Source organism: Dermacentor andersoni, chromosome 1 (genome assembly GCF_023375885.2).
Source record: "Dermacentor andersoni chromosome 1, qqDerAnde1_hic_scaffold, whole genome shotgun sequence".
NCBI classification, from domain to species: domain Eukaryota; kingdom Metazoa; phylum Arthropoda; class Arachnida; order Ixodida; family Ixodidae; genus Dermacentor; species Dermacentor andersoni.
Genome location: NC_092814.1, coordinates 149,670,056 through 149,690,848, shown reverse-complemented (window position 1 = coordinate 149,690,848; position 20,793 = coordinate 149,670,056). Strand labels below are relative to the sequence as shown.

The window sequence follows — 20,793 nt, the reverse complement described above, 5'->3', positions numbered from 1 at the left end:
AGACAGCCTATACTGAAATTACTTCAAATGAAATGGCCACTGGAAATCGCTCGAAACACATGAAATCCATTAACCCTGCAATGTCCAACATAACTACTATATGCTACATTAAGCTTGACACCTGAAAATGCTCACTGAAGGCCAGAATATTTAAAGAAAAGCCCACAGTTCCGTTATTAAAATGCTGGCATAAAGTTACAATGGTGGACAGTTAGCAAACCAATTAATTAAACAAGTTAAACCTGAACAAATTCTTTTTTTGCATGTGCTCTCTATGGCCAGAATTAAATCAACAATTTGTTCCAATTTTTGGTGACGTGAAACTGCATATGGTCATAAGGTCATCAAGCTCATGCCACCTTGCCTGTTTTACAGTTTTTGAGTCACTTTTGTTGCTGGCAAAAAAGATGCCACTAGTGGCCAGCTGCATTTACAAAAGCTGGAGGGAGTGCATTTGCAAGTCCACCAGTAGAAGTAAAAAGACAATGCAGTGTCACAGAACAGGACAGGTTATCATGGGTATCGTACATGCTGCACCAGACTTGCCTTGCAGCATGCCAGCAGTGTCAAGAGGACAGAAAACCTCAGTATCATGCAACAGCAGCTTCAACAGAAGACCTGATTGAGAGCACTTCTATGTGTAATCCCTATCACAAGGAAGGCAAAGAAAGCATAGAATTTCTTTCAAGTGACCTGTATCAAATCACAGAAGAGAAGAGCAAAACCGTCTTGCAAAGCTTGTTGCTACGGCTGAAACAGGCTCGACACTCAAGAGACTTCTGTCAGACATTTTATGGTACTTGATACATTTTTGTGAAGCCGCCACACTGACTTAAACCTAATGTACATGAGATGGAAATACAAAAGATGAAAATCTCCTGGACATGACCCATTGACCACTTGGCCTCATTCACATGTTCTGTGTGCTCATAATCAGTGTGATATTTTCGCCCTTCAGAAGGATCCGCCCTAAAAGGAGAAAAAAAAAAAATGATATTAGAAATACTATTTCTGAATGGTTCGAACAGCAGATCAGCAATCTACATGCTTTAAGACAGCTGGCAATGCACCATTCATTAATATATGTCGATGAACATGGTGAAAAGGGTGACAACAAAGAATGAACAGCAGGTGAAGTTGTGTAAGCTTGCACAAAATGCCATCTCTACAAAGCTGATTCTTTAAAGGGCCCCTCAACAGGTCTGGCCATTTTAAGGGGGGAAGCGGGGATCAGATCGCGATTTTCGCGAAAAAAATCGATTTTTGAAAAGTACGCTTTTCAGAATCTACAGCATCATTTCTATCTTGTACTGAAATATTTCACCGAAAAACAAACTCTAAGCACTTAAAATAAATATATTTGTCGGTGCCGGCGTCCACAAATCCGCCCGAAATCGCGAAAAAGCCGCGAAGTTCAACGCGCGACTGCTCGGCTTTCCCGCCACGGAGCGCCGCCATTTTGGTATCGTTGGAAAGCCCGACTCTTTGACTCTTTGTCCCAGCCCTTCCCTTCCTTCCCTGCCAGCCAGCAAGCGCACAAAAAAAGAAAAACAGGAGTGGCAGCACGGAGCAGCCAATGGCTGCCGCGCCCCGATTGGCTCTGCGCCGCGGCTCGTTGTAAGGCGCCTCCTCATTGGTCGACGCCGCGCCATAATGGCGGCCGAGGCAAGGAGCGCAAGGAGCGTCTGCTTTTGTCCGCTGCTGGGAAGCCTTTCTGGACTTTCCTTCTCTTGTGTTTCGAGGACGTCGGCCACGTGCAATGGATCCGCGCACGTTCGAAAAGAAGTACCGGACGAAGCATGCCTACGGGAAGCGGAAACGCAAGCCCGTCACAGCAAGGAAGAAGCGGCGATTGTCAGCAGGTGGTTCGGCCGAGCCGAGCGTCCGTTCAGAATCGGCGGAGTACGCGCCCAACGTGCTGTGCGATCTCTCGCCCAACGTGCTGCGGGATCTTGCGCCGAGTCGAGCACCAGCCAGCGATAGTGAGACGAACCATGATCTTTTGCCGTCCAAGCGCGGGCGCAGTGTTACTTCACCGGTGACGATCGACATGCCAGTGAGTCTCGCCGTACGCGAGCGTCCCGTCGCAAGTTCGTCCAGCACAGATTACGGAGTGAGCTTGCAGCGGTCATCGCCGCCCGACTGCAGAGCATCGGAGACGCGCTTCCGCGGTGTGTCGTTCAACGCCGAGATGTCTCCGCAGCCAACAACCGCCAGTGAAGGCAGTCCCATGCCATCGACGAGTTCCGGCGCTTCGACGGAGCTGCAACGCGGGCGCACGCTCGCTGCCGCGGATGCGCCGGCGGCCGACCTTGCCGCTCATCGCAGTGTTGACTGTTCGCCCAGTGAACGTCGCACTATTCAAGCTCACCTGGAAACACGATTTGTGTCCGCGGAAACTGCAGAACTGCAAGCGTCGAGAGTTCGCGAATCGCTTCGCGCGGTTTCAGCAACGGAGCGCAAGTTCGGGCTGACTGGCTCACAGGAAAATGCCATTCCCGCACCTCCAGAAGAGGAGTTTATGCTTGTTCAAGTTGCTGCTTTGAACTCGCTGATTGGTTCCCCGCTTTGCCCAACTTGTCAGCAGCCCGGCCTAGCAGTGCACCGCGAGACTGAACTGGGACTAGCTGTGAAGATGGTACTTTCATGCATTTCCTGTGGTAGTACCCTACAGTCTGAGTGGTCCTCACAAAGGAAGAGCGGCTCTAGAGCTTTCGAGGTCAACATCAGAGCTATGCAAGCAATAAAGAGCATTGGGAAAGGACCAACTGCTCATAATGACTTCTGGGCCACCATGAATGTCTCGCATCGTGGGTTACACCACAAAACATATGATGGGCACCTCAAAAAGACTTTCAAGCCTGCCGCAGCGGCAGCTGCACACAACATCTTCACAGATGCTGTAGAGGCAGTGAAAAAGGTGTACACTGAAATGGAGACAACATTTTCAAAGAACATTACAGTAGTGTATGATGGCACATGGTTGACACGCGGCCACAGCTCCCATACCGGCGTAGGCTGTATAATTGATTTCCATACAGGGCTTGTGTTGGACTGCATAGTTCTGTCCAACTTCTGCCTTGGGTGCAGCCGACAGCCAGCAGAAAGTGACCCCAACTATGCTGAATGGAAGCAGCAACACCAGTGCCAGAAAAACACTGATGTGAATTCTGGAAGAATGGAGGTTGAGGCTGCACTACAGCTCTTCAGGCGCTCCTTGAGCAGAAATGATCTACGTTACACAAACATAGTTTGTGACGGGGACAGCCGCATGTTTCGCACTCTATGTGATGAAGAAGTTTATGGTTTTGTGCAGCTATCTAAAGAGGACTGCATAAATCATGTTAAAAAACGAATGGGGGCTGCACTTCGCTCTTTGGTGGCCAAGGCAAAGAAAGGAGAGCCACTAGGTGGAAAGGGGGGCCTGACACAGCAGCTCATCAAAAAACTGACAAACTACTATGGCCTTGCTCTGCGGAACCACTCGGAAGTCGAGGAAATGCAAAGGGCAGTAATGGCAACGTACTACCACATCACATCAACAGATGATGAGCCCCATCATGAGCTGTGTCCCCCTGGCCCCCTTAGCTGGTGCAACCACCGGTCAGCTGAGGCAGAAGGGCAGCCAGCACCAGCTCACAAGTACAAGCTTTCAGCTAAAGTTGCTGAAGCACTCCTGCCTGTGTACCAGCGCCTCTCAGACCCTCAGTTGCTGGCCCGGTGCAGAGGAGGCAAAACTCAAAACGCGGCTGAGAGTCTCCATTCAGTGATATGGTCACTAGTATCAAAAGACCAGCATGCCTCACTGTTTGCTGTGGAAACAGCAGTGCACGAGGCAATTTCAAAGTACAACTCGGGCAGTCTGAAAGCTTATTCAGACCTGTGCACAACATTGGGCCTGCGCCCTGGTGCCCTCTCTCTTCAGCGGGCTGTCGAGAAAGACTCCCAGCGAATGAAGAAGGCACACAAAGTCCATCTCCTGAAAGGACAGAGGGCTAAGAAGTCACCTGCTGCCAAGGACACCAAATTCTACAATGCAGGAGCATTCTAGACAGTGTGTGCCAGTATGGAACTTTGAGGCTTGTTTTCTCAAAAGTTTGTTTTGAGCTTATCACCTCGCTCGTGGAAAGCATAGCACGGCAATGGGAGCACGGATTTTAATCCTGTTTGTTTTGCTGCAATTGGTGAAGTGTGCCTTATGTCAAGACAGTCTCAGATTTACCATTTAGGCTCACCATTTTTTTATTACACAATAATTGGAGCATGATACATTCTAAACATAAAGAGAAGGTGCATACTATATCGTTTAGAAGAAGAGCAGAGAAATTTAAAAAGAAATTAAGAGAATCTTGACTTAGACTATACTTCTTAGTAACTATTAAAAACATTTACAGACCCATAACCCATTTTGCTGTCACGCTAGGCTTTCCACGAGCAAGCAACATGTGAGCAATATATAAATAATGATAAAATAAAAACTACTGAAGATATGATTGTGAAACTTTGCAGCTGTCTGTTTGATGCTATTTCGAACCTGTATGCCAAATTTCATCACTCTAAGATAAAAAATGAAAAAGTTAGTTCCGATCCCCTCATCCCCCCTTAAGCTGACAAGCACACAGCATACAATGTGCGATAATGATCGTGTCTGCTAAGTATTACATCGCTACGTGCCGAGGAAAGGTCTGAAATTTAAAACCGAACGCCATTTTCCCTTCTCCTCGCAGCCGCCACGCTGCAAGCTGGAGGATGACGTACAGGGTCTGTTCTGAAAGTAGGACTCATTTTTAAAAACAAATCTTATTTATGAGAATAGTACAAACGATTAGAATTTTTCAAAGTAGCACCCTTCCGCATCTACACATTGCTGCCAACGAGTTTTCCAGTTTTCATACGCCTCCAGGAACGCCTGGACCGGAATGCTGTTTAGCTCCCTTGTCACGGCCTGTTGAACCGCCTCTACCGATCCGTGATGCTTCCCCTTGAATGTCGATTTTATTCTCGGGAATAGAAAAAGTCTGGTGGGGCCAAGTCGGGGCTGTAGGGGGGCTGAGGCAGCGTTGCCACCTTGTGCTGGGCAAGATACTCCATCACGCAGAACGGTGAGTGGCTCGGCGCAATGTCATGATGCAGCCGCCAATTGTTGGCGATGGCTGGGCGGACATGAACAATGCGTTTTCACAGTCTTTTGAGGACTTCCACGTAAAACACTGCATTGACTGTTTGTCCAGGTGGTACGAACTCTTTGTGGATGACTCCATGTCGATCAAAAAAGCAAATGAGCATGGACTTTTGCTTGCATTTGCTCATTCATGCTTTTTTGGGGGGTGGGGAAGAAGGGGTGTGCCATTCTGAGCTCTGCCGCTTGCTCTCTGGATCGTAATCAAACACCCACGTCTCGTCACGGGTCACTACATTGTCCAAAAACTCGGGGTCCTGATCCACACGGTGAAGAAGATCCTGGCAGATTGCTTTCCGGTTCGCCTTTTGCTCCTCTGACAACACTCGTGGCACGAACTTCGTGCACACTTTCCTCATGGCTAAGTTTTCTGTCACGATCTCAAAAACTTTGGTTTAAGGAATCGTCAGATCATCAGCAATGATTCTGATACTCATCCTATGATCACTGTTTAGTAAATTTTTCACTCGTGACACATTTTCGCTGGTCTTGCTGGTCGAAGGGCATCCGGAGCAGTCGTCATCTTCCACTCTTTCCCTACCTTCTCGGAACAGCTTGGGCCACTCAAAAACACCTGGTCTACCCATGGCAGCATCACCGTAGGGCTCCTTAATCATGTCGCGAGTCTCTTTGCCCGCTTTACGAAGCTTTACACAAAATTTGATCACATATCGCTGATTAAGTAAACGCTCCACGATTCTCCATGACGAGGCGTTTCGACAAGGGTTCACAGTACAAGCGACCTGCAATCTTCAACAGCCGAGAGCAGACTGCCGATTTTTTCCAGCGCTCCCAATAACCCCTTCACCGATCCTGCGCGCACAGACTACCTCTCGTCCGCCCATTCGCCCAGGAAAAAACCAGTCCTACTACTTTCAGAACAGACCCTGTACATTTGCTAGTGCGCTTACGCACACGTGTTTGTGCTGTACACGTTTGCTCATGGTGACACGTGACCTCGAGAATTATTCAAGGCAACGTCTGTTACTTGTGTAATACGTTGCTTGAACAGACAAATTAAAGCTTAGAGAAATAATAAAACACAAACCGAATGTCTGCATGTTTTTGTTTTACTTTGCACCTCAGCAAGTGAGATGTACTTCCGTTTCATCTGCTTGTTCCCATGTCATTCAGTCACGCGTGCAGACACTGAAACTACAGTTGACCCCGACTATATTGAACCCATTTACATCGAATTACCCTGTATATCGAACAATTTCTGAACATGGTATACCGTATTTACTCGCGTAATTTTGTCATCAAAATTAATTTTTTTAATTTCCCGTGTAATGATCGCACCCCGAACTTGCCGCAGTGATTTGTCGTGTGCCAAGCAAATGACTCTTCAAGACACGCAATTATCGCGCCCATGAATTTGCGTCAATTTTTTTGACAAAAAAGTGTGATCATTATGCGAGCAAATACGGTAGTTACATGAGTATATATGCAAAAATTACGCTTACATCGAACAAAAATAGCATCTACTCCCGATATATCGAACGTCAAGCGGCACTGCTCCATTCACCTACTCTGCCTACTGTGACCATACCCCATCGTGCGAGCCGTCGACACCCCCCTGCAAAAAATGATCCTGGCCCGCCTGCAGTGCTTGCTCAACAACCAATCAGAGGCTGTTGTGCCCTCGTCCTGCAAGATGGTGGAAGTGCGAGTGGTCTCGCTGCTGTTCTGGTTCATTGTGTATGCGCCTTGTAGGCCTTCTCCCGCAGTGCTGCCGTGATGGCTAGCGCGAAGCGCCAAAATTTGTCTTTTGCCGTGAAGGTCGAAATCGTGAATCGAGTTGAACACGGCGAGAAGTCGGATGTCGCCGCAGCGTGCAAGATTCCGAGGAGCATGCTCAGCATGACTTTGAAGGAAGAATAAGGGGAAGATTAGGGCTAAAGTGGACAAACTCGTGACCCAGTGCCCGTAATGCCCGACACGTACGCACGGCGACGTCAAAGTGGCCGTGTGCAAGTGGTTCACCTGCAATTGCTTCAGATGTGCTAGCTTCCGTGTGCCCAGTGGCAACTCTGCATATTTTTGTGAGTGCAACAAAGCAGTTGCCTGTGTCGACAAAGTTTGGAGCGAGCCGTCAGAATTTCCGGAAGCCATTGACGGATCAACGGTCGACGAGTTTGTGAGTGTGGATGATGGTGCCGCGCCCATGGGAGAGCCTGAAAACGAAGACTACGACATTGCCAACATCGTACCGAGCACAAGTGATAATAGGCACAATGAGGAGAGCAATGACGATCCTTTGCCAACATCATCCGAGGTGACTGGTGCACTTGCACTAGTCCGGCACTTCTGCGCGCATGTGGAAGATTATGGCTTCAGTTGCTCAGACTCTTTAGACAATGTGGAGAAGTGGGTGCATCGCAGGCAGCGAACTTGCCCAAGCAGTAGAATATACAGGACTATTTCATGCGAAACTAAGCTAGTTTCATCAATAAAGTGCTTTTATGACACCCAATTCTCTAGCAGGCTTTTACCGAATTATGCCCTATATCGAACTGATAGGCATATTTCTTGCGAATTCGATATGACCAGGTTCGACTGTATGTCATTTTCTACCATGTTCCAGTGCAGGATCATGCTCTGTGATCCGCTTGCGTCTGCTTCATTATTCATGTAGCACTGATTTATACCACTAGTCGGGTGTCCTCGTGCACAGCGCGCAAAATCGTGCGCAACAGCTCATGCGTGCCGCCGTCAGCGGAAGTGCGCCGCACCGCAAGAAAAGTGAGTAGAAAAGAAAACCAAATTAAGGGGGCCCGTGATGTATGCTTCACTCGATCCTCGAGGTCTGGTATGCGAGAATGCAGGAAAGGAATTTCGCTTGGCAGTGGAGCTCCCCTCCCGAAAATCATGGGTTCGCGGCACTGAAATATTTCGATCTCGGCTATTAATGAGCCAATTTGAAAAATTGTTGCAGCATAGCAAATTTTTGTTATACGCTGGAAGTTATGTGCCCTCTAAGGAGTGTTCTACCACAATTTTTTTAATTAGTTCATTAATAGCAGAGAAATTTGAGGTTGTGCAAACCAATGATTTCAGGAGGCAAGCATCACCCCCAAGACAGACCCTGTCCACTTGCCCCATTTAGCCTCCGCAAGCGAAATTCCTTCCCAGTGTTCTCCCATATTGAAGCCGGAGAATCGCATGACGAATACATCACTGTCCCCGCCTTCTTTCATTCTTTCCCTCTCGCATTTTTGCTGAGCAGTGCACTTACGTTGACGGTCTTGCGCGCGGGCTGTTGCGTTTGTATCATTTTACACAGCGGACGATTTTGACGAGAGCACCTTATCAGTGCCACAAGCAATGAGGCAAGCATGAGAGGATGAAAGAGCATGATCGTGGTGCTGGAACAAGGAAGAAAATGACAGTTTCATTCTCTGAATGCGCGACTGCACGACGGGGGAACAAGCAATGAAACTGAAGTACACCTCTCTTCCTATGGTACATTCTGTTTATGGGCTTTATTATTTCTCTAAACTTTAAATCACCTATTGCAGCAACAAATTAAACAAATAACTGATGTTGCCTTGAATAATTCTCGTCACACGTGTCACAATGAGCGACACAGCATTATCATGTATGTAGGCGCACTTGCACGATATGTCAACTCGACGGCTGGGAGCGTGGTGCCCAAGAAGGAAAGGGCAAATGGTGTTTGGTCTGAAATTTAGGCTCTTTCCACAGCACGTAGGGATGTAATAATTAACAGTCATGATCGTTAGCATGAAATTGTTAGCATGCATCGTATGCACAGCGCTTGTCAGTTCAATATGGCCAGACCTGGTGAGGGGCCCTTCAAACAGACACTAAAGGCATATATTAAGTAAAGCTAAAGTGATAAGCTAATGCTCGAGAATGTCTAAGGTGTCAGTATTATTGTGAACAGAGCTTTAGTAATCGAGAAATTGAAGTAAATGCAGGACATGATTTTATACTTCCCCGGGACATTCAAGTACTAGCCAGATGACACAGGCACTCATTATAATTACGTCACTAGTACTGAAACACTTGTGACAAAAACACCAATGCATTGCATTATAAGACGGAAAGAAATTCTGCTTGTCCAACCCTATTCACCTTTTAGAAAAAAAACTCGCTGACGTTACCCTTGACAAGGATGCAGGCCGTCAAAAGGTTTCATTTTCGCTCGACTCTGCACTGCCGTCGCTTTCGCATTTCACTAGTTTCGTTATCACATAGAGCTGCGCAAGTTCTGCTGGCTTGCAAAACTCACACGAAATGAAAGTAGTAGAGAATGCCGCGTCCATGTGATGCCGTGGGATAACCAAACGGTCCACGCCACTTGACCGAGAGCAGCTGCAGTGGCAAATTCAACGCTCTGTCTAGGCTCGGTTTCTCCATGACAGTATGTTTACGTTTTGTGCAAAAAACCATAGGGTCATCTGTCAGGCTCCGTTTGGCTCACCGACAGCAGTAAAGGCCAGTGATTGTAGTGCAATGTCACCACTTCCCGCTCAGGGGCGGGCGATCTGAATTGCAATAAAGGTATGCAGCCCCGTTAAGACACGATTTTCTCTTAAACTAAGTATTTTCTTAGCACGAAACAAATGCTGCGAGGTTTCTGGAATGGCACTTTAACAGCCCATACTGACTTAATATTTGCCTTTAGTGTACACAGCAGCTGCATTTAGAAATAAAGCGTATTTTTTTGCACAACACTACACACAAGGATACATTAATGTTAAAGCTATTCCACATAAAATCTCACAGTGGCTTTAGAGCTTTTGACAGGGTGCACCTCAAAATACAAGTATGGAGGGGAGGATACACCAGGTGTCCTTTTTAACTTGGACCAAGATCTTTAAAAAAAAAAATGCTCTAGAGAAATACCGACTGCACAGTAGCGACAATCGTGTGTACATACAGCCAGTATTTTTTCATCAAGAAGTATTAATTATTTGACTGCTTTTAATTAGTGAACTAATTAAAGTACAAAGTAAAACAAGTAAAAATTGTATTATTTATTGCTCGAATTGCAAACATGTCATATACAAAGTCGTAGGGCACCTTAAATAATCTCCGAATCAAGTGTTTATGTTGTGCTGAAGTGTGCCTGGCTTTTTCCAAGAAAAAAAGAAAAACCTGCAAAATACGTGAAATATGAAATAGAATAGATGCGTGTTTGCGCGCCGCTAGTCAAGTGCCTCCAAACAACCTTTGAAAGATGTACGGCTGCATTTATTTATCGCCACATCGTACAAGGCTTCGTCATGTAGGATGGCTGGCGAGGTTTCGCAACTTAACTAGTGTTGTGCGATAAGCATCAGCATTGGCGGACACAAGAATGTTGTGCTCGATCATGAGGCGCTTATGACAGTTTTAACCTTCGCGTATCATGAAACAAGGCTACAGAAGTTCAACTAATGCTTTAAAAAAAAAAAAAAAACTGCGCAATATTACAATTCCAAGTGCGGCGTCATCGTTTCCCGGCTTCGAAATCACCCCCCCGCCTCCCTACGGCTCCGCTACGCTTATCAGTGTGTCAGCAGAGTGTTCTCATGATGCCATGACCATCAGATAGCGTGAAGCCCTGTATCCGTGGCTATTTACTTGGGTGCGCTTGAATAGCGGCGCGGAAGTGCATATCTATTTCGTCTTTTGGATGTTTCACATGCTTTTGTTTTTTCTCAGAAATACCAATGAGGCAAAGCTGAGCACGAAACAAATGCTTGATTTGGAGGTTATTTGAGGTGCCCTACAATTCTGTAATTTATGTTTGCGATTCAAGCAATAATTACATAGTTCAGTAATTAACAGCAATCAATATTTCGTGATGAAAAATAAATACTGGCTGTAAGTACACACGACTACGGCTACTACGCAGTCTGTACTATTTCTCTGGAGCTCTTGGTTTTTTTTTTTAAATCTTTGTCCAAGTTAACTGGGACACCCTGTACATTTTTGTTCATCCCATCAAAGAAGCCAAAGAAAGCACAGGGGAGTGAATTAACTATAGTTTTAATTGAAATGTAGGAATAAGGAAAAGTTGAATGAAAGTGGGCAGAAAGACAACATGTTGCCAGTGGGAACTGAACCCACATGTTTTGCATCAGACGTGCAATGCTCTGCCAATTGAGCTATGGCAGCTGTCCTCCCGTATGCCTCCTTGGGTACTTTAGGACTAGATTTGGCCTTGGGAGTGTTGGCCAGCACCACTCATAGCCACGGCGGTGAATGTGCAACATACTTTTAACTGCAGGCGTCGCATAGTATGTGAGCTTCAGAGCAGGCAACCGACCAATAAATCCTCATATGCTACCTTATGGCATCAAGGCTGTCAGAATCGACACTCTCGCTACGCAATGAGACAAACGAAGGGGAACCGGGAGGCTCAATTCTTTTTTTAGTCAACACTACATGGAGCCGACAAAGAAGCCAAAGAAAGCATAGAGAATATGTATATAAATTTGTCAACAGGAACCGAAGCTCTAAGTATCTAAACACCTACATACAAGTGCATCTAACAAAGTCACGATAAGTGCTATTCTGAAACACTGTTATAAAATAAAATGCAAGTCACATTTTAACCGCCCAGCTACTCTTCATGCTTAGATGTGCAGATATTACAGCACTCGTCAAAAGCAAGAAAACTATCAGAAGAAAGCTGTCATATAACATTAACAAGCAAAAATTAATGGAAAATAATAAGCTCTCGGGCATTGCTTCACAGCCCTGCGAACTGCTTTCAAGGTCCGGCCCAAAGATCACGCACATCTTTTGGCTTGCTACTTCACTACAATAGACTTCGAAATCATATTTATACTAAGAGTCATCTATACACTAAAAAATTCAACGGTACCAGTCAACTTATTTGAGGGCCATTTGCCTCTTTGTTGTTGTTTTTTTTCTTTTAACCTCATAGATGTGCTACATGAAGTGTAGACCACAGCTGAGCTGTGAGTAAGAGTGATGGTTGATTTAGATGGTGCAAAGCAACAAGAAAACGCTACAGCTGCATTCAGCCATTGTTTATTTCTCATGAACGGTCATCGGGTGTAAGGTGGTAAACACGAAGCCATGTGCTTCAACTAAAACCCAGGTAAATGACCGAAGTACATTAAGACATTCCTGAAAAGCTTAAAATCAAGCTTCTATTTCATGCACTTGAAGGCCCATTACCAGCTGAATTTAGAGATTTTGCCCTTTTCCTTGCCTGATGTTAAACCTACATTTCGTAATTTGAATAAAAGAACAGTATCTTCATAACTTACCAACTTGTTTACGGTACTTTGGCTTGGTGTAGATTTCTTCCGCATCATCTAGTACTAGGTTCATATATTCATCAAAGCCCTGGAAGCATGTCAATATAATTAGCTTTCACTGCATAGACACAAAGACTACAAGAAAACAGATCATTTATCTAAGACAAGCTGCTTAAAACTGACAAAGAAACTGGTGTGGCTAACATGTGGCCAAGGGCAGCAGAAATGCAATTGCACTTCTCCAGGGTATTTTAGGAAAGCCCTAAATCCAAGATGTAGCACTGCAGCCTGTTTCAAAGAGTGCAAATTTATTAATGTTCATGTGTCGGGATTACCTGCTTGTAATGCGATTAGCACTCTAAGGATATTTTGCCCACTTTCTGGTCAGCCCGTGTCCATGTCTGCCTAACCATTCTACCCGACTTTCAATAACAAAAAAAAAAAAAAGTCCTTTATCTCCAGCGATGGACAGAGTCGAACCCCTGTCACACATGTTCTCAAGCACACAGCAACTCGACACTTAAGAGCGCTGCACCACGAATGCCCACGAGGAGATAGCAGGGGTGGGAATGCCCAAAGTAATCTTGTAGCAATTTTTGGATCAGGTAAAGCTTCATTCTGGAGCAGTTTGAAGCAGACCAATTTTGATTTTGGAGCCATCTGTAGCACATATACCATAATAGTGAAGCACTCTGGAGCATGTATAATCTAGTTTAGAGCATTCATATGATTAAGTGGGGTAAGAGTCACTAAACACCACATTCTGCAGTACTAAAGAAGGGTTGAAAAGCAGCCTAAAGGTATTCTTTCTACTATTTATGTACTAAGTGCTGGCGAAGCAACTGGAGGTATTCTCCAACAGAAGATTTTAAAAAGCCAGGGCTAATGAACACCACAGTGGTTTATTCAAAACCTATCTAGGTGGGGTAACAGCACGTACTAGCTCAAACTAAGATTCTACATGTGACTGACTTCCCTTTGCCACTCACGAAAAGCACCAAGGTATCTGGAGTTCACATTGAGTTATTGGATGTATGCCCCCTGAATAAGCAAAAGTAAAAGTAGAGACATTCCCCCTCTCCTTGGCCGAGTCTCCTCACCGCATGTCCCTTCCAGTGCCACTCGCACCCTCAGTTTGCTCTCTTTCATTGGAGCAATTGCACTTCGCAGCACTTGTGATCACTGCAATATTAGGATTCACAATCCCTGTGATTGCAGGGCTGCTCACTATGATGAACAGCTACTGCTCGCGTGAGTAAGAGAAAGAAAAAAGTGTGCCTGGCCTCGCGCGAGCATCAGCATGCTTGTTTAAACGGAAACGGTGCCAGCACAACTACACAACTCCACTTCATCAACAGGGAGGCCTGAATAAGCTCCACACCTCCTTGCATGCCCTCACTTGCCGGCTGGGGCAGCAAGATAGTGAAAGAACGTTGCTACCTTTACTTTTATTCAGGGGACCTACTTGGGTGTGGCTATTGGGAACCAGAATACGAAAGCTACATTTACAAAACCTCCAAGAAAAACTACTAAATATCCTACAGTACACTAATGAAATTAACATGTTTAGATCACTTTCCCTACTACAGATTGTAAATGAAGGCGTCTTCAGCAACACAGTTTGTTGCTACATTGCTTTACTGCTGATGACATTAACGTTGACAGTCGTCATAGGATGAGCTCTTGAATATTTTCTTGCTGCAGCAGCCACGAAAACAATGATGTGGGTTCAAACAACTTTCCTACCAGGGTTGCTTGTGACCAGTCACAGAGCAGTGCCAGCTACAAGCAGCATCACATAACCACGTGATGCATCAAGAGCAACCAGTTGCTGCAGAAAGCACAACAAAGCAAAGCAGAAGTGAACCTCTGCCATAATGTAATACAGTTACAACTACTGTACAGAACACTAAACAAGTTCAGCACACGTAATTAAAAGCAATGTCAGCTAGTGAAGCGCTGACACAGCGATTAACCTCGTGCGTGACCGATGGCGCAGCTGCGAACGGCACTCCAGTGACGTCAGACAAGGGACTTGCCTTTGCCGTCTGCTATGCTCCCTTTAAATTAGGTTCATTTTCGCATGTTCCCCCATGCTCCAATTGAGCGCTCACTCAGCATGGCGCTCTCCTATTACTATCTGTATTTTTGTTAGTGTTAGATTTATAAATGCCAGCATTAGGATGACAACAAACGTTATATACAGGGATGGGACTGCCCAAAGTCATTTTGGAGCAATTTTTGGAGCAAGTAAAACTGCGTTTTGGAGCAGTTTGGAGCAGGCCAATCTGAATTTTGGTGGAATAATGGAATATGGTAGCGCACTTTCGAAACGACGACCGAACACCAGAAACACAAGCACTGTACTGCAACTGTCTTAAGCAACATTAGCTGTATTTTAAGCTATATTTAAGCTGCATTTTGAAGCAGATTACACTAATACTGAAGCTGTCGAGTGCACGCAAATTTTGGTAATAGTGCCTGTAGATTTTTAATTAGTGGCAGCAATCGCAGAAAACACATTTTGCAACAGTGAATCTGAAATTTCGAAGAGTAGCAAATTTTTACAAATACATTTTTATCCAATATCTCGACAGTGTGGGTGAAGTGCCGGGGAATGCGCTTCACCAACAGACCGTACGGAGAAGCCAGAGATATGAACTACCGTGGTTTATTGACAGCCATTTCTGCATAACAGAAATAGCTTTGCCTTGCCGCAAGCCAATCAGAATGCGGGGCAGTAGAAGCACGTTTTGTGGATATAGCGTGCTAGAATATGGAAGAGTGGGTCGCGCAGTGGCATGGCGCATGCTTTCCTGCAAAGCCAAGAGTGTCGGTGGCACTACGATCGCACTGTACTATATTCCCACACCAACGCTCATGATGATAGCAGAAAATGTTCCTAAATTATGCTGCCCAATCGATGCGGTAATGTAATTTCTGGGTCACCATATGTCACCGCAGACCCACAGAGCCGCAATCGACCCTGCGCTGGTATAACATAAGACTACTTCAATCTGTTTTTATTCCAAATCCGCCTTTAGCCCTACGTGATAGGTCAAAATGGGCTATGTGTCACCCATGCGGGCACAAACAGATTGCAATAGCTTTACATTATAGTACTGGCCCTGGGGACAGAGACGCCCGCCCACTGTAGCACTCACTTCCCCAATATCTATTTCGCTCGCAGCGCCCTCAGCCCACTTTTCATTGTTTTGAACTACAGCTAGGGAGTGCTACGCCACTTGGTCCACTCGATTGTATTTTGGTGCTCTAAATACAGCTGCCCTGGCCATTATGACGACAGCCAGGAGTTTACAGGAAGTGCCGAAAAGTCCAGTACTATATGTGCGAAACTACGGGAGGTGCCGTCGTGCAGTGTGCAAATGTGAACAGCAACTTTTTTTTCAGACAACAAATCCACTCGCTCTTCGCGGCCAATGCCGGAGCACACATGCTGAAGCCGTTCTGGTGCAGAGTGGCGAAATTTCAGGCAATTTTTTGCGTTTGGTGTAGTTTGGTGCAGGAATTTGCATTTGCATCAAAATGGTGCAGTTGGCACAAGCTTCCCACCCCCGTATATCTTTTATGTAACCACCCGATGCGTTAGCTCAGTGGCTATGGCGCTGCACTGCCAAGTTCGAGGGCGCCGATTCGACCATGGCCGCATTTCAATGGGGGCGAAATGCAAAAACCTCGAACATTAGTTCACCTCCAACATTAGACGTGCAAAGGTATACCATGTTTCGTAATTGTCAAGCATGCTTTACACTATTTTCTTGCTAATAAATCGCACCATGTCTTTCTAACAAAAAATTTGTTCATGTTAGCATAACACTATTTCTGTTCAAAGCACTTTCAAACTACAGGCAACGACTACGAAAGCATTACTATATCAGCGTTCTAAATCTATTATGTTATAAAGAGAAAGGAAACACTGGAAAGCCTGTGAACATTTTATTGTGCCTTTGTATGAGTGTTTAGTGTCTGTTAATGTGGTGCGAGTTTAGCACTCCAGCTTCTTGTTGGGTCAAGTACCAGCAAACCTACGCTTCTCAATTTTCTTGTTTTAGCTCTAAATACATACGACACGTTACATATTGTCAGAACAGTGGCGAAGACAAAGACGTTGTAGTGGGGCTGGGTCGGAGTCTCTCCTGTCAGACTGAAAAACCTGCTAAAACCTGTGCAGTCTTGACTAGCCAAGTGCTAGTCATCTACTGTTGAGTAAATACTCCCTGTAACATCTTTTTGGCGGAGGTTGCGGGCTCTATTCTACGCGGCCCTGGATCTTCGGAGCGGATGCCACGTTTTTCCCATCTCCATGGCCAAAGACAGTACACCGTCATCGCAGCCCGCGGCTCCGGCAACCATGGTCCTTTTTCGCATCCCCACAAATGGTGTTCTAGGCAAAGGTTGCCACTTGTTTTTCTTACGCAATAGCGCTAATTCTCATCAATGGATGAACCTCACCTGCGCAATGTACCTGCTGCCCATGGCAGGAGCAAAGAAGGGGTTACGTTTAGCCGGCTAACATGCAGAAGCGAGCTGTGTTACGCTGAAAGTAACCAAGTTTAAATAAAATCTTGTGAAGGTCAGCACTGCAACACATTACTACATAATTTTGTTTTCTCCACTAATTTTGCCTGCACTTGTATCAGGCGTTCCACAGCGCATTTTCCTGCAATGCCGCTAAAGCAGTGCATGCATTAACACGCCACAGTGATCACGCAGTTTCCTGAGAATGGCATCAAACATCTTTCGTGACATGCTCAATGCGCTATGCAGCAACAAAATGGGTATTTCTGTGGCCAACATAGCAGGCGACCGAACACGCAATACACGCTGCACAGCAAAACACAGTATTAGAGTGCAGGCACAGTATCTGAAGGCCAAATGCTGCAGTTCACTGTAAAAAAAGGGCTGACAAATCACTATGAGACCACCACGACAACAGAGCTGCAATGATGAAAAACCACCGCCGTACATGCATGTATACACACATGACTGACGACACCAGGAGCAATCCACCCTAAGTGTGGCGATGACTGTGACTCTGCTCGATTTTGCAAGGAATAGTGTCCTAGAACATTTCATATGTACTGTGTTACGAACTTGCCTACTTACATTTCAAATACTCAAGCAGAGCACACGCGTGGCAGCGAAGTCCCCCCACTGATGTCACACGCGAGAGGGCACCACTCAAAGATCTCAGGGCTAATAGGCTGCAGTACTATGCTGCAAATTACATGTTGAGAAACACTGAAACCTATGCTTCAACAGTGGTCGAACAAAGGGTGTCTGAGGCTGGAACCACGTTCTAACTATCCCTTATTCGACTACTGAAGAAGCCTCCATCTTGTGAATCTGTCTTCTATTTAATTAAATTATGGGGTTTAACGTGCCAAAACCCCTTTCTGATTATGAGGCACGCCATAGTGGGGGACTCCTGAAATTTTTACCAGCTGGGGTTCTTTAACATGCACCTAAATCTAAGTACACAGTCATCCACTTCCAATTTGAACATGGCTCCGGGCGGCCAGCGCTCCGCGGAGCGCCGGGGTAACTAACGCGCCGGCGCACTAGCAGCCACAGGCGTGGCCTCAGCCGCGTCGTCTGCTACAGCGCGCTAGCACACCGGCCGCCCGGAGCCGTGTTCAAATTGTAAGTGGACGACCGTGTACACAGGTGTTTTTGCATTTTGCCCCCATCGAAATGCACCCACCGAGGCCGGGATTCGATCCCGCGACCTCGTGCTCAGCAGTCCAACACCATAGCCACTGAGCAACCACTGCGGGTCTGTCTTCTATGGTTCTTTAGTTATGTGCTCTGTGCATTTGAGAAAAATGGGTCCAATGAATGAGCACATAAGCATTCCCAACTGCAGTATGCGGTGGTCTCTTGATGAACCTTAAGTACAACGGAGTTCTTTCTTTCATAAACTTATGTACATAGTTTTAACTCTGCTATTCAAAATGTGTACACTTGAAGACCAGCATTTAGCTGAAGAAACCCACACTTTTTACCTCTATGAAAACAATGTATTGCTGCCTTTCCTTGATTATACATTCAACATTAGCATACTAGACTGGTCATAACACGAATGCAGCTCCCAGAATATAGTGTAGCAATTATAGCACCCCTTCCCCAAACTAACAGCAAAGCGGTTACCATCTTATGCGTAATAATGCAATTACACATATGATGTGGAGCAAAATTACGCCATTTATTAAGTACTACCAAAGCAAATCAAGCTTCTATGCTTACAAAAATTAAATTATTGTGTTTACTAATGCAAAGCAACTTCTGAGCTATGAGAGGCACTGTAGTGGGAAACTCGGCACTGACCTTGAGCGCTTTTACATTCCACCCTAATCCAAGCGTGGCTGTTAGGCTAGGCATCAAACAGAGCTGCACATTGCCATGGCCAGTGAGCTACGGCATTGGGCAACATGTCTACAAAGCATCCTCAAGCTAAAACCACAAAACTGCATATACGATATACCAGTTTCACAACAACGTTTCTGGTAGGCATCTTAACTATGAAAATGATTTACTCGAATGTGCCACAACTTTAAATACATTCGTACCAAACAAGCACAAGAATTTTTCTAAACACACACACCTTGGATCACACACAAAATTATCCATCTAAGATGCAGTATCTCAAATAGTTTGAACTTACGATAATGTGGCCCTCAATTCTCAAGTGAACATTTTCATACAGCCAAACTTGAATCCGTGCTCTCTGCAAGCAAAAGAGTGACACTGTTGGCATGGTTCATGGTTTACTCGCTAATGGCATTTTGACTGGTTGCTTCTAAGCTCTCCAGCAAGTTTAAAAGGTTGTGAAAGAAAGCATTCAAGCTGTATTTTGAGGACACACAGATTTGTAACTGTGATAACCAGGTATTTTTACATAATTCTTTAATTCTGGGGTACACGCCAAAGCCACAAAATGATTATGGGGCACACAGTAGGGGGGGACTTTGGGTTAATTTTGGCCACCAGGCGTTCTTTAACATGCACCCAATGCACAATACATGAGTGCTTTTGCATTTCGCTACCATCTAAATGCGTCCGCCGCGGCAGTTTTGATCCGCGCCCTCAGGTTTAGCAGCACAACGCGAAAGCCACTACAACATCATGGCAGGTGTTTATTTACGTACACTGGGGTCTCGTAATAAACCTTATTGCTGCTGTATACCTTTGTAGTGATTACAGTTCACTTTGAAGCAACCAGTATAGAGTGCCATAAAGCATAAAGCAGGTTTTATAACGCATCCACCTTGAACCATTTCGAATGCAACCACACTGGTTTGACCTACAAATTGATTCTATTTTAATGGTAGGTCTGATTGTTCCAGATCGAAGCTACCTACAACAGCAACAGCCATTGTTTATAAGAAACTAACGATAACCTGAATTGTCCCAGCAATAGTTCACTATAGAAGATATTTCAGCAAGATCGCAGAACCACATGGCCATCTGCTATTAGGTTGCGTACTGTACAGCTGTAAAACTGCCAGTTATTTTCTCTCTTTTTCTTTTACACTTTGCTAGGTGATTTACCAATTCCTTCATGGGCCCTTTTGACTAATACGTTCTATGGTTTCTTGCCAATTTTTAAGGTTAACATCCATTTGTTCTGCCTATTAATCATTGCACCTAGTAACAGTAATAGAACAGAGCAACTTTGAACTTCTAACAACATTACAATTAAGAAAAGACACCCCACAGAACGCAACTAACTAGCAACCCCTGGATAGGTTATCTTCATAGCACTGATGTCACAAGACTAACCATTACCTACTACAAACAACTTTAATACTTACATTCTGCAGATATCTGAAGATCAGGTTCTGAAATGAAAACGTCAAGGGAGAAACAGCAACGCCAGTCCGTCGCACGGTTACCTCGTAGTCAAACAAGAACACCAACCGCTGAAGGTATACAGTGGAATAGTAGCTACTTAAATGGACATGCACACGTAGGGTGGCAGTAAAAGTACTTAAACAGACCTGACGAAACTGGCTTATCGAAGATTCGCGAGCGCTGGTAGCGCAAGTACGAAGACATAACGTGACATTCTTTTCTTGACGAGAACAGACAAAAGGCCAAAGCCGGGAAATCGCCTGCGAGACACTTTTGCGAATTCACACAGAAAAAGGATACAATAGGTTGCACCATAACCTTCTGGACTTTCTGCCCCGGGCCTCCTTTGAACGCCATTTTGATTGATATAGCAATTAAACGTCCAAACAAACTTTACGAATTTTGTACGAAAGACACGCGACCAGCGCCAACTTCGTGGTTCGAATTGCTGTCGATGACGATAGCCTGTACTGCAAAACCCATAAAACTATAGCA

The 20,793-nt window shown here is 45.3% G+C and overlaps 1 protein-coding gene across 1 annotated transcript; it reads right to left on the bottom strand.

Moving 5' to 3' along the window:
* Positions 1–774: 774 nt before the first annotated feature.
* Positions 775–20,760, bottom strand: SmE (Small ribonucleoprotein particle protein SmE). Its single transcript, XM_050192404.3, has 5 exons — positions 20,599–20,760; positions 20,259–20,285; positions 19,109–19,171; positions 12,433–12,511; positions 775–969 (listed from the first exon to the last, which is right to left on the bottom strand). The coding sequence occupies exons 1-5, from the start codon at positions 20,653–20,655 to the stop codon at positions 911–913; spliced, it is 285 nt and encodes a 94-aa protein (XP_050048361.1). The 5' UTR covers positions 20,656–20,760; the 3' UTR covers positions 775–910.
* Between the last annotated feature and the right edge of the window lie 33 nt (positions 20,761–20,793).

Excerpts from the sequence above, each read along its gene's own strand:
- SmE (XM_050192404.3), bottom strand. The coding sequence starts at position 20,655 with ATGGCGTTCAAAGGAGGCCCGGGGCAGAAAGTCCAGAAGGTTATGGTG. Across the intron at positions 19,172-20,258 it reads TCTTCAGATATCTGCAGAAT|AGAGCACGGATTCAAGTTTG; the intron begins GTAAGTATTAAA and ends TTTTGCTTGCAG. Across the intron at positions 12,512-19,108 it reads GAATTGAGGGCCACATTATC|GGCTTTGATGAATATATGAA; the intron begins GTAAGTTCAAAC and ends ACATGCTTCCAG.